This window comes from Malaclemys terrapin, chromosome 7, assembly GCF_027887155.1.
Source record: "Malaclemys terrapin pileata isolate rMalTer1 chromosome 7, rMalTer1.hap1, whole genome shotgun sequence".
NCBI classification, from domain to species: domain Eukaryota; kingdom Metazoa; phylum Chordata; order Testudines; family Emydidae; genus Malaclemys; species Malaclemys terrapin.
In genome coordinates this window covers 123,586,597-123,601,250 of record NC_071511.1, presented here as the reverse complement: position 1 = coordinate 123,601,250, position 14,654 = coordinate 123,586,597, and the positions used below count along the sequence as shown (strand labels likewise).

Genomic DNA, 14,654 nt, shown 5'->3' with positions numbered 1-14,654 from the left:
TGTCTGTGTGAACAGGCCCAACCCAGTTCAACTCATATTTCAAGAGAGTTTGGCCATTCTAACTCATCTCAGACCATTATAATGAGCGCTGAGCACACTTCATTAGAAATAGGAGTTCTCTACTGACCCACCGCAGTTAAATTGGGAAGCTGTGTTTGATACGGGTTCTCAGACAATGAGGTAACACAACCCTAGATATCCCAAAGCAATCAGTTAATGCTAGAGCAGCAGGCATACGGACAAACAAATGTTAGGCACTCAAATAGCTCACACAGCTATCAGACTCCGTGGCACACCATGCAAAGATGTTTTTTGTCAGCCCTTTCAGGTGCTTTAGTTATTGCACAGCGGCTGTAGGAGTCCAGTTGATAAACAGTTAGCTAACACTGTATACAGAAATCAGCGTATTCACAGGAAATTCAGCTAACTCTGGGGTGAAACACGGCATCTATTTTACAACGGATAACACAGTTAGAACACAGTTTTGGAGACAGGAAATGGAAAAACAACATATTAAACTCTAAGGGTACGTCTATACTTACTTCCTGGTCCAGATGTAAGCGATCGATCTTCTGGGATCGATTTATCGCGTCTTGTCTAGACAACACCTTTTATTCCACCCCACCCCTTCAAAATCACCATCTTCCCTCATCACCCTCTAATCTTCTTGAACCTCCTTCAACATTCAGTTCAGCCTTGCTGTGTTCACCTAAATCCGACTCCTGCCTGTATCTCTGCTCTCATATCCTCCTACGGTCCCTTCTACCTCCCTCTGTGCCTTTTGTTTGCAATGCCGTTGGGCTTTTATTGAATGTACTCCACCTACGGTCAAGCACCATGTATAATTCAAGTGATATGCTGGGAATATTATCAGAAAATTTAAAAAACGCTGCCACTGAGTGGGGACAGTTAAATCTTGTATGATCCCCTGGTACTGACTCACAGCTTTTAGGGGTTTGCTTACTGGATTAGATGAATATTATGGCTCTGCCTCTGGCCTCTAAGGGCATGTCTACACCAGTGGTCTCCAAACTTTTGACACTTAAGATCACTTTTGGAATTTAAGGGTAACCCCGTATCTACCCTGCCCCTTCCCCGAGGCCCCGCTCCTTCCCCAAAGCCCCGCCCTGCTCACTCCTTGCCCCACTCTCTCCGTCACTTGCTCTCTCCGACCCTCACTCACTTTCACTGGGCTGGGGCAGGGGGCTGGGGTTCGGGAGGGGGTGCGGGCTCTGGGCTGGGGCTGAGGGGTTTGCAGTGTGGGAGAGGGCTCTGGGTTGAGCCTGAGGCAGGGGGTTGGGGTGCAGGCTCTAGGGAGGTTATTTGGGTGCAGGAGGGGGCTCTGGGCTGGGGCAGAGTGTTGGGGTGCAGGAGGGGGTGAGGGGTGCTGGCTCTGGGAGGGGGATCCGGGCTGAGGCAGGGGCTTAGGGTGCAGGAGAGGGTTTGGGGTACAGGAGGGGATATGGGATGCTGGCTCTGGGAGGGGCCTCAGGGCTGGGGCAGGACCTTGGGGTGCAGAAGGGGGCTCAAGGCTGGGGTACAGCCTCCTGCCGGGCAGCACTTACCTTGGTTGGCGCCTGCTGGGGCCCCACGCCGCTCCTGGAAGGGGCTTACATGCTCCTCGGGGCAGGGGGCACGTGGCTCTGTGCGCTGCCCCTCTCTGCAGGCACCGCCCCCAAAGCTCCCATTGGCTACAGTTCCCCGTTGCCAGCCAATGGGAGCTACGGGGGCAGTGCTTGCAGGCAGAAGCAGCGCACAGAGACCCCAACCCCTGCCCCCGCCCCACCCTGGGGCCGCGCTGGCCACTTCCGGGAGCAGTGTGGGGCCGCTGCAGGCAGGGAGCCTGTCTTAGCAGCAGGCAGCTCCGCTGCGCCACCGCACCTGGAGATCGTGATCGACTGGGAGAGTCCCCAGGTTTGGTGACTACTAGTCTACACAGTATCTGACAGCACGCCTCTCAGCCTGGGTTGACAGATTTGCATTAGAGGGGCTTGCACTAGCGCGCTAACAAACAGCTGTATTGACGTTGCTTTGATGTTGCGCAGGCTTGAGAGCCAATGTCTACACAGCTATTTTTAGCATGCTAGTGAGAGCCCCGCTAACAAAAGACTGTAGACCCAGGCTGGGAGGCTCACTTCCAGATGCAGCGTAGACATACTCTATGTGCCAGCCTTGTTTGCCGGACACATACTGCAATGATCAGGGTGAACCAGCAGCCGTGGAATACATCACCCACTTGAAATATTAAGAAAAAAAAGTCTTGACCCTAACGTGGGCTGAATGCCTCTCTTGTAACTGACCTGACAAGCCGGGTCGAGATCCATTTTTCTTCGCAGGAATTTTTCCACATGGCCGATGGTTGCTTCTCCTGAAACTCGCACAAACTTTTTTTCCAATGGCTGCAGAAAGAGCAGATGGTAAGCGACTTAAAAATGCTGAGTGTTCCCACCCAGGGTTCTCTACAGAAGATTCCTCCAGCCCCTGCTCAAACGCCCCACACACTACAGCTGAGGATGGCTGAATTAGACTCAGACTTTTAGGCCAGAAGGGACCATCATGATCACGTAGTCTGACCTCCTGCACACTGCAGGCCACAGAACCTCACCCATCCACTCCATTAACAGACCCCTAACCTCGGACTGAGTTCCTCTCTGCCCTGTTTCTAGATCACTTTGGGATGAAAGGCACTATATACAAATTAATAAATAGATTCCCGGGGTCCAACCCTGCTCCTATCTAAATCAAGGGCAAAAACCCACACGGACGTCAACGAGAGCAGGACGGAGTTCCAAGTTTGCGTGCCAATTTCCTTTTTAACTACCGGGCAGCACAGATGCTGTACATAATTTACTACAGCATAGACATTAAATTGCTATCATGCAGTATGTTAAATACCTCTTTTCATCTATGAGCAAAGGAGTTGCCTGCCACTGGCACAAGAGGAAGTTTTAAAAAACGGGGGTCATGCCAATGAGCTCAGGACACACTTCAGAGCTACACTGAGAAAATAAAACCCGCTGGTATTTCCCAGCCCACACAGCCTAATTTTTTTTTTTAGCCTCTTATAAGTGATGTTTCAGTTCTGCTGTGGCTAGATTAGCACTTTCTGAATCCCAGAATCATTTTCAACATAATGTGTCACGGTGGGGAACACAATGGCTAGACTGGTTGGGAGGCTTTTACTGTCATTTCCAAGTATTTCCATGGGGAGGACGGTAACAACACGACGTTTATTATGCCATTCTTGAAGATTTTTTTTTTAAAAGGATTTTTTCCCCACAGATAAAATGCTAAACAGCTGCCTGATGATTTGGGTGGGTACAAAGAAGAGACACAAAGACAGAGCAGACTGCAGCACTCAGCATGATAAATGGATTTCCCTTTGTCCTAATTAATTGGATTTTTTACATTAAATTATGGACGGCTGTGATTTACTAGCCAAGCCATATTCCCAATACAAAGAGTACAATGAACAGGAAGGGCCAACCTACTCTGACTTAAGTCACAGACACAAATATTTATTCCACTTGTAATAATCTAGCTAGCATGTTCAAACAACAACGCCTAGAAGTCAGAAACAGAGTCAGAACTACTTTGCTGGCCCATGCTATTGTAGCTTGGTGTACAGCACGAATGGGAGCATTGTTTATAGAACACACAAAACATGTTAAGAAAAGTCCCCTGCCTGGTGGAGCTCACAATCTAACTCAGCTATACAGGAGAACAATGCAGCAGGAAGGTGATTAGGGGACAATGCTGATAGGGAATCCAGGTAGAGAGATTTCACAAAAAATGGGTCTGAAGGAGAGATTTGAACATGGAGATTTAGCTTGGCTGGAAGAAGCAGAAAAGCATGAAGCCAAGAGTGAGAAAGGAAGTAGTGCGGGGAGCGGAATAAGAGCACGGGGAGGGGGAGGGAGGGAAGAGGAGGAAATGAAAGTAGAGAAGTAAATGGGGGCCTATTAATGACATAGCAAGGAAGTGGAAAGTGATGTAGAAAAACAACCAGTAAAGGTATTCAAGGGAGTTGAAGGTGATTCTTTGAGATCATTCAGGGCCCAATTCTGCCACCTTCATCCATGTTAGTATCTTAGTCTGTTAACAGTCCAGCTGGAACCAGTGGGACGACTTGTGAAATACAGCGCATGGTGAATAAAAGCCGGCAGAACCTGGAACTCCGTGTTCGTAGAAGACTTCTGAATTAAAGCTCAGTTGCAGTCAGAATGTTACTGGAACCCCGTATGTATGGCTTAAAAAGGGGTCGGATCAGGTTACAAAAAAATCCATTTCCTTACCCATGTCACAAACACCATCTTCGATTATTAAAATAGAAAGTGTTTTAAAAATCAAAACCTGTTATTGCCTATGCAATTTATTTTTGCAGTTTCTCTCAGCTCAAACAAGTTCTCATGGACCAGTTCAGGTGTTGTAAGATAACATTTCATGAAACCTAACCTTTGGGTCAAATTTGATTTGACTCCTAATTTCCCACCCCCAATTTCAATACTAAAGAAATACAAACTGCACTGTCCCCAAAGGGAAAAATCCTGACACTGACACACTATTTGGCTCTGAAACTACACATCAGGAGGTTAAGTGACAGATGTAGCTGAGGTTTGCATAATCTCTGAATACCTAAGTAATGTATGTTGTTGATGTGTATTAATAATATAAAATGCATTTAACTCTAGTGGGAGTTAATCTGTATTCAGTGCCTACATCTGAACAGCTTCCTCTGAAGCCATTATATGAACTAAGAGGTGCCATCTGCATACCTTAGAAACATAGAATGAAAATGAGGGAAAACTCCTTATAGAAGGTGCTCACTGTGCATGCACATCAGCCTCAGTAAATGTTTTTTATTTCCCTCTAATGTTTTAGACTTTTTAGTGCCCCTTACAAATGTTTTTATTATAGGGAACAAATATACATCTCATATGGACATTTTTCAGTAATGGGAATTTTTTTTCTGTGCCATTAAAATGGCTGAATTGCTTTAAGCTAAATGTGTAAGCTAATGTTACGTCTATCATGAAACCATGTACACCTCTTCAAATCCAGAAGGCTGAGCAAAGAATTGATGGGGAGATGGGATCAATCGAAGGCAAAGAGAATGAGGGTGAAACAGCAGTAAGGGGCAGAAACAATGCAGGAGACAAAAAAGGAGGAGAAAAACCACCCGGAGGCGGAGAGAACAATGTAGAGAAAGCAACTTGGCTGGAGATATTTTCAGGAAGGCAGCCTTCTCTCTGCAGATTACTTTCTCATTCACAAAATCTACATTCACAATTCAATTGTAGGCTCATCTTAGCTCTTTGGGACAGGGACAATCTCATTTCAGTGTTGGTAGAGTGCCCAGTACAGCGGGGCCCTGTTTTCAGTTGGTGATTAAGCTCTATCATAATGATTAATAAATCATAACAAAGGTGAGTAGTTGCACCTGCGTTGCACCTATTCAGATTTGTGCCTGCAGTCTGGACAGGAATCAACCCAGCTAAAAATAAAGATGAGGCAAAGGAGAAAGGATGGGAAAGAATTAAGACAATTTATATGTAATATGTTAGTAAAATGCTGTTTGCTTCCATTCGTAAATATTAAGATTGCATATCTCAATGCTAAATGTACCCATGTTTAGTTTCTTTTTTACAATCTGCTACTCTGTGTGGTTCCACAGCCTTTTATTCCTAACATCCTGCTGCCATAAAAGGTAAAATGTAATATGTGACTACATAATTTAAAGTTTTATCTATTGCTTGGCTTGAATAGAGCCTGTTTCCAAGGTATTTATTCACATACTGAAATTATACACTTTGCACATTCTTAATTACAGCCTGCCAAATTCTGGAGAAGGCAGCAAGAGATGGGCAGTTTCACATCGTGACACTACACCGATTTGGCACAGTAGGAACAAGTTTTCGTTCACTCTACATTGCAATACTGCAGAGCTATATTTCTTTTCCAATTCAGCAACCTCCATTCACAGAAGAGATGAATGTCTTTAACAGAGAGATCAAGATGAGAGTGAACTAGCAACTGACCAGGGAAGTCTATTTAGCTGCCTAGCAAATATGCACAAATATTTTTTTTGTGCCTTCCATCTTCCTCCTGCGGTTATACATTAGAATTCAAGACTACTACCTCTTGGTTGATAAGTACACAAACACACATTATAAACTACCTCTTCCAGAACAAATCAGAGATTTAAAAACAAAACAAAACCCCAAAAAACTGCAATATTCTGGGCACGACTACTCCCTTGGGCAGAATTCCAACTAAAGGCACAGACAATGAGGGCACTCGTCCCCCAGAGACAGAGCCTGAAGCAACAAGCAAGACTAGTCAGTTTTATTATGTTCCATTCTCCCATACTAAAATATTATAATATTATTTTCCTGTCTTTGTAGTCTCTCTTCTTGCCACGCCCTGTGACATTATGCAATGATGGATTTTAAAGTACAATGTAGCCCAATATCACTTTATACTCCACTGGATAAACTCCAGATTGTGTGTCCAGGTGTACTTCTAGTGCAAGGCAAACCCGGATGAGCTAAATTAAATTAGGATTAAAGTTATACAAATTTCCCAAATGAAATGTATAGGAAAATAAATTCAAGTCACATTCATACCTTAAAATTCCCTGCGCCTTCATTAGCTCTGAAAGACAAGAGAAAAGTTAACAATCAATAATATCTCTAAGTGACATGGTTATTAGCAACCTCAAGTTACTATAATCAATAAGCCATAATCATACCACACAGTTTTGGTGCATTAAATACCCTTAAAAAAAAAAAAACACCAAAAAAACACAACCAAGGTATTTCCTTTTAATTGAATTCCTAATGATAAATGAAATACAAATAGATCGCATTTATATAGTTGTTCCTTTTTCTCCTCTATTGCATTCCTGTCAAATAAACCCTTTATATCTTTTTCATATTTAAATCTGCCACTCTGAAGTGAAAAGAAAACAAATAAGCCAGAATAACACACTCAAATCTCATATATACTGTAAACTATCAGATATAACACTAACTTTCTTAGAAGTGGTCTGGAACAAAAAAATAGCATGGATAACTAGAAAAATAAAAATGTCTTCCAAAGGTTACAAACATTGCTGTCTAGGTATTTAGACTGTGCTTATCACTGGTATCTAAGCTCCTAACAGACAGTGCTCAATAGTACTGACAGAGCACCTCATACTATTGTAGAGATCTCTGGGCCTAAACATTGACCTTTCAGAGTACGTTACTCCTAGGGGAATTCTGCGCCCAAAAAATAAAAAATGTGGTGCCAAAAAATTAAAAATTCCGTGCACAATATTTTAAAATTCTGTATATTTTGTCAAAATAACACAATATAACCATTCCAGTTTCAGTTATTCTGAGAATTTATTTCAAAATACCTGTCAGCAAGTATGTCTAACAATACAGACCAAAAAAAAAGATCCAGGATATATATTTTTTGACAAACAGATTCCTTACTCGGCATATTAATACAGAACTTTGAGTAATAATTCATTTAAACATATTTCCCGCACCCCTCAAAAGTAGTGCAAAGGTTTGGGGGAGTCAAGGGTAACAGGAGCTGAGGGAAGGAATTGCTGGGAAGGAGCCTAGCAGTGAACCTGGGTGTGGGCGGGAGAAGTATGGAACAGTTTTGGATTTTTTGGGGGCGAGGGGGTGAGGAATTGTTAGGGAGTTGGGGAGCCTCCCCCACGCAGACCCTTAGTCTCTCCCATTCAGGCAGGCACATCCGTCCCTGTCCCCATGTGTCCCTTCTGCATCCACTCCCCCCTCCCCATCCCCATGTGGCCCGGCAACCCCCCAAACCATTCAGCCCCTGGCTCAATGCTAGCTCCTGACTCTTGCCCCAGTCTGTCCCCCCACTAGCCCCAGTCTGTGACAACCCCAGAAACCCTGTGTGCCCTCTCTGTCCGTCCTGTGCCTCCTCATCTGGCCCCACTGTGAGGAATGCAGCCTCTGTGATGGTTGGCTGGCCTCTATTCTGGTGCCACAGCAGCCCCCGGTGGGCAAAAGGTGTAGCTGCAGCACCTCTCCAGCAGAATCTATATTCTACAGAGAAAAAAAAATCTGCAGGGGACAGGAATTCTGCACATGCACAATGGCGCAGAATTCCCCAGGAATAGTACAAATATGTTGATTAGTGCAGACACTCTCTAGGAAAGAAGGATAATACCAAATGCTTCAGATGAAAGCAAAAAAGAATTGGCCAACCCCCTCTCCCCCAAACAGAGCCACATTCGCAGCTAGTGTAAATCAAGAGCTACACTGGCTTCAATGGAGCTACACTGGTTAACACACCAGCTGATCATCTGGTCCAGGGAGTATGTCTGGACAACAGCACAATATTGTAGATTTAGGTGGGAGGGATAGCTCAGTGGTTTGAGCATTGGCCTGTTAAACCCAGGGTTGTGAGTTCAATCCTTGAGGGGGCCACTTGGGGATTTGGGGCAAAATCAGTACTTGGTCCTGCTAGTGAAGGCAGGGGGCTGGACTTGATGACCTTTCAAGGTCCCTTCCAGTTCTAGGAGATGGGATATCTCCATTAATTAAAAAAATTAAGATGGTGAGGGTGGAGCAGAGAAGAATTCCAGCTAACAGTTCAACACAGGAAAAACAAGCCAACAGAGTTTTACCTATCAAAAATTCTCTTAAAAAGGATGGCTTTCACCATGAACAATGCCCATTTCCTCAGGTCTCATTATTTGTGTGTCAACTAAGGATTTGTAAGAGAAATAACGCAGCACTTTTAGTTTGTCTTGGAAGAAGCAGAATCAAGCACTGCCCATTGAATGTTTATTGACTAGAATTGCTACGGACCACATACACGCAACAGAGAAAAATGTCTTTGCAATGCCTACATGGACCAAGTGTTAGCGTGAAGCTTTAGATTACTATATTTAGGTATCACCATCTCCAATATGTGTCTGCCACGAGACAGACAGCTGAATAAAACCAGCATTACAATCAGCTGCTGAAATGTATTTTAAAAGATTAGCTGCCTTTTCCTAGGTGTGGGGACAGAATCGCACAGGCTAGAATTTTATCTTCCAGAATGCCTCACTTTATCCGTTGTCTGCACGTGTGTCTGAGATTGGACAGGAGAGTACAGTTAGAATGATTTTAAAAGGGACTGAAGAATAAAGTTATCAGAAGGAAAAGAAAAAAAAGATGGTGATAAGCATTTCCGTTCCAGGGGTGGCTCTCTCTGATCCATTTCCACTGCTGCAGAAAATATTTAACCATTTCATGTGCTCGGAGAACATGATACAAGTAATTTGGGAGCAAATTTTTAATGTAAACACTCTGGCTGGTTGACCCAACCCTTTTAAAGTTTTCTTTAGTCGCTGAGACTTCATAATCTCTCCCTCTATTTCCTGGGCAAGTTATTTCTGATGTTAAGTTTTGAAGAGGAAAGCAAAACATTTTTTACAACATCTGCAAGTCTTAAACATCTGCCTAAGAGCAAAGGTTAAAAAAAAGGACAGTCACCTAAAAAAAAAAAACAAACAAAAAAAAAAAAACAAAAAAAAAACACGCTCCTTGTTACTGCTGTTACTTTTCTTACTGGCTCCTTAGATTACTGAACCCAAAAGAGTGTTTTTGTTGTTGCTGCTTTAGTTTAAGTCTTCACTCTTTTTGCTATTTACTTACTTTTTGTACTTCACTCAGTATAGTCAATGAAACCAAACTGGTCAGTTTCACATTGTGTACTGAAGTGTTGCATAAAACTATTATATTTGAGTTGCAAACACTCGAAAGGAAGCTTCAAAACCAAACCCGCGGAAAAAGAAATTCAATCAAGACACACACACACACACACACGATTTGGGATCTAAATTGCCTCACAAAGGTCCTTTTAAATTGATAAAAGAAAAATGCATCTGCTGAGAATCAAGGAAAAAAATTAATGTCATAGCCTTAAACAGGGGCTAATTTAAATAGATTTACTTTTCTAAAATTAACCCAAACTGCAAATTATTTTACAGTTAAGGCCAGACAGTGTCAAGAAGCTTTCTATATAGTCATTAACCATTATTTATGTTCTCAAAAGCATATCTTTCCTTCAAAAAAAATTGTAGCATTGATGTGTTGCCTTTAAAGGACATTTTGTGCTAAAACAGTATTCCAGTTTTTAAGAAGTTGCAAGTTACCAATTACATTTTTATATATCCAGAAAGGTGAACATTTGTCAATGTACCATCTGAGCTGGAAAGAATGTAAAGGTACCCATTTGTCACTTTACGCTCTGTGCAGATTGTCTCTGCCACCTTGTGGTATAAGACAGCAATGTTTTCTATCAAGCTTAGGTTCCAATCTTGCAATGGGAAGGGTCTGAAGTCAATGGGAACCTGCATGGACTGCGCCAGTGGAACGTATATTGTTATATCACACTGATTATGATAGAGAAGCACGTTAAAATATGAGATAAAGGAACATTGCAAACTTAATAAAGTCAATCACTCAAAAGCTAGGAGAGACCAGAATTAAGGTTGTCTATTCAATATATTGTTTTCTCATTGTTCAATGTGGCCCCAAGCTTTATTTACTACAAAATATTCAGACTTTGCTCTGCACATAGAATTTCTAATTTCCTCATGGACTTTTCTGTGGTGCTCATCACTATGGGATCCAAATGCTTCAAAAACATTAATTTATTTTCAGAACGCTCCTGTGAGATGAAGGGTCATTAGCCCCATTTTACAGATGGGGAACTGAGGCACAGAGATTAAGCTCAAATGTACCCACAAATTTTGGGTGCCCAATTTGAGACACCAAAGACGTGATGGCACACTATAGTACTTCAGATGTTCAAAACACAGTTCCCATTGTGACTGCTCAGCACTTCTGCAAATCAGACTCTTGGGTCTTCAGTCAGCATCCAGAAAAACAAGGAACAAATAACTAGTGACCACCTTTGAACAGATGTTTTTAGGGGACTTGAGCAGCCTCACAGAGAAAGTCTTTGGCAGAGATAGGGATAGAATCCAATTTACCAGGGCAGTATTCAACTGCCTTAACCAGGATGCCACCCTGTCTCTTCCTGAAATCCCGTCTCATTCACCACACACCTTTCAACTTCTGCAACAAATGAGGCAACGGGTCCTACAGATGTGCTTAATTCACTACATACCCCAATTCATTCCTAAAGCATGGTCTATCCTGTGTGTTGAATGATGCAGGGGTCCTGTGGAAATATTATGTGATTACATAATTAAATTCAAAATGCAGGGGAACAGGGAGTGTGGGAGGGGGGGCAAATTAAGATTACACAGGGTAATCGGCTAGTTATCTTAGGTGCCTGTACACGAACGCAAGAAACCCGGGAAACAAGCAGGAAGAATTGGAAGTCTGGGAAAATCAAGGAACTATGATGTGATTGGAATAACAGAGACTTGGTGGGGTAACTCACATGACTGCAGCACCGTCATGGATGGGCATAAACTGTTCAGGAAGGACAGGCCGGGGAGAAAAGATGGAGGAGTTGCACTGTACATAAGAGAGCAGTGTGATTGCTCAGAGCTCCAGCATGAAATTGGAGAAAAGCCTGTTGAGAGTCTTTAAGTTTGGAGGCGAGAGCAACAAGGGTGATGTCGTGGTGGGCGTGTGCTATAGACCACCAGACTAGGAGGATGAGGTAGACGAGGCTTTCTTCGGACAACTAACAGAAGTTTCCAGATCACAGGCCCTGGTTCTCATGGGGGACTTCAATCACCCTGACATCTGCTGGGAGAGCAATACAGCAGTGCACAAACAATCCAGGAAGTTTTTGGAGAGTGTTGGGGACAACTTCCTGGTGGAAGTGCTGGACGAACCAACTAGGGGCCGTGCGCCTCTTGACCTGCTGCTCACAAACAGGGAAGAATTGGGAGGGGAAGTAGAAGTGGGTGGCAATCTGGGCAGCAATGGCCATGAGATGGTCAAGTTCAGGATCCTGACAAAAGGAAGAAAGGTGAGGAGCAGAATACGGACCCTGCACTTCAGAAAAGCAGACTTTGACTCCCTCAGGGAACTGATGGGCAGGATCTCCTGTGAGGCCTATATGAGGGGGAAAGGAGTCCAGGAGAGCTGGCTGTATTTTAAAGAAACCTTATTGAGGGCGCAGGAACAAACCATCCTGATGTGCAGAAAAGGATAGCAAATATGGCAGGCGACCAGCTTGGCTTAACAGAGAAATTTTCAGTGAGCTTAAACACAAAAAGGAAGCTTACAAGAAGTGGAAACTCGGACAGATGACTAGGGAGGAGTATAAAAATATTGCTTGAGCATGCAGGGGTGTAATCAGGAAGGCCAAAGCACAATTGGAGTTGCAGCTAGCAAGGGATGTGAAGGGTAGCAAGAAGGGTTTCTACAGGTATGTTAGCAACAATGTCAGGGAAAGTGTGGGACCCTTACTGAATAGGGGTGACAGATGATGTGGGAATAGCTGAAGTACTCAATGCTTTTTTTGCCTCGGTCTTCACAGACAAGGTCAGCTCCCAGACTGCTGCACTGGGCAGCACAGTATGGGGAGGAGGTGAGCAGCTCTCAGTGGTGAAAGAACAGGTTAAGGACTATTTAGAAAAGCTGGACGTACACAAGTCCATGGGGCCGGATGCAATGCATCCGCGGGTGCTGAGGGAGTTGGCTGATGTGATTGCAGAGTCATTGGCCATTATCTTTGAAAACTCGTGGCGATTGGGGGAGAACCCGGACGACTGAAAAAAGGCAAATATAGTGCCCATCTTTAAAAAAGGGAAGAAGGAGAATCCAGGGAACTACAGACCGGTCAGCCTCACCTCAGTCCCTGGAAAAATCATGAAGCAGGAACAGTCAACATGGATTCACCAAGAGCAAGTCATGCCTGACCAACCTGTTTGCATTCTATGATGAGATAACTGGCTTTGTGGATATGGGGAAAGCGGTGGACGTGATATACCTTGACTTTAGCAAAGCTTTTGATATGGTCTCCCACAGTATTCTTGCCAGCAAGTTAAAGAAGTATGGATTGGATGAATGGACTACAAGGTGGATAGAAAGCTGGCTAGATCGTCGGGCTCAGCAGGTAGTGATCAATGGCTCAATGTCTAGTTAGCAGCTAGTATCCCCAGTGGTCGGTCCTGGGGCCAGTTTTTTCAACATTTTCATTAATGATCTGGATGATGGGATGGATTGCATCCTCAGCAAATTTGCGGATGACACTAAACTGGGGGGAGAGGTAGATATTCTGGAGGGTAGGGATAGGGTCCAGAGTGACCTAGACAAATATGAGGATTAGGCTAAAAGAAATCTGATGAGGTTCAACAAGGACAAGTGCAGAGTCCTGCACTTAGAATGGAAGAATCCCATGCACTGCTATAGGCTGGGGACTGATTGGCTAAGCGGCAGTTCTGCAGAAAAGGACCTGGGGATTACAGTGGACGAGAAACTGGATAGGAGTCAGCAGTGTGCCCTTGTTGCCAAGAAGGCTAACGGCATATTGGGCTGCATTAGTAGGAGCATTGCCAGCAGATTGAGGGAAGTGATTATTCCCCTCTATTTGGCACTGGTGAGGCCACATCTGGAGTATTGCATCCAGTTTTGGGCCCCCCACTATAGAAAGGATGTGGACAAATTGGAGAGAGTCCAGCGGAGGGCAACAAAAATGATTAGAGGGCTGGGGCACATGGTTTATGAGGAGAGGCTGAGGGAACTGGTCTTGTTTAGTCTGCAGAAAAGAAGAGTGAGGGGGGATTTGATAGCAGCCTTCAACTACCTGAAGGCGGATTCCAAAGAGGATGGAGCTAGGCTGTTCTCAGTGGTGGCAGATGACAGAACAAGGAGCAGTGGTCTCAAGTTGCAGTGCGGGAGGTCTAAGTTGGATATTAGGAAAAATTATTTCACCAGGAGGCTGGTGAAGCACTGGAATGGGTTACATAGGGAAGTGGTGGAATCTCCATCCATAGAGGTTTTTAAGGCCCGGTTTGACAAAGCCCTGGCTGGGATGATGTAATTGAGGTTGGTCTTGCTTTGAGCAGGGGGTTGGACTAGATGACCTCCTGAGGTCTCTTCCAACACTAATCTTCTATGATTCTATGGTGAAACTCAGGAATCTTCAGTTCCATTCCAGACTCTGGAAGGGAGTGTCAAGTGGGCACAAACACTTATGCCCATTTGCCCCCCTCCCCCCCGCAAGCTTTACCCCTTCCGTCTCGTTCCCTCTGACCTATCCCGAGTTCAGTGCTGTCTCTTTCCCACCTTTGGGTCCTTGATCCAATCTTCACTCTTTAGGCTTCTCATCCCAGCACCAATCTCCTTGCTCAGCCAATCCTCCTTCTGGGCTTGCTGTCTGAGTCCCAGTCACTTCTCCTCCCCTCAGACAGTCTCACTGTCCTTGCCCAGCCAGTCCCAGTTCTTGCCTCCTGGCTCCTCATTCGACCTGGCTCTCCCTCCCCAACCACTGGCTCCCAGTCTCCCTCCTTGGTCTCCTAATCCAATTTTAGTAGGAACCCCCTGCCTTCCTGGCTCCTTGTCCTGGTGTCCTCTGTCCCTGGTTATCTATCTCAATCTCTTTGGCCAGCCATTCCCAGTTATCCCCCTTCACTCCCAGCCTCTTGTCAGATCTGTCTCTCCCCTTCACCTGGTCTTTAGTCCCAGTCTTTGTGCCCAACCAGT

The 14,654-nt window shown here is 44.4% G+C and overlaps 1 protein-coding gene across 1 annotated transcript in view; it reads right to left on the bottom strand.

Annotated features, from left to right (window-relative positions):
• Positions 1–14,654, bottom strand: part of PCGF6 (polycomb group ring finger 6) — a 48,685-nt gene that overhangs the window by 18,370 nt on the left and 15,661 nt on the right. Inside the window, exons 7-8 of the mRNA XM_054035533.1 lie at positions 6,627–6,654; positions 2,301–2,399 (exon numbers count right to left, since the gene is read on the bottom strand). Of these exons, the coding sequence (XP_053891508.1) occupies positions 2,301–2,399; positions 6,627–6,654 (127 nt within the window). The remainder of the gene's footprint in view (positions 1–2,300; positions 2,400–6,626; positions 6,655–14,654) is intronic.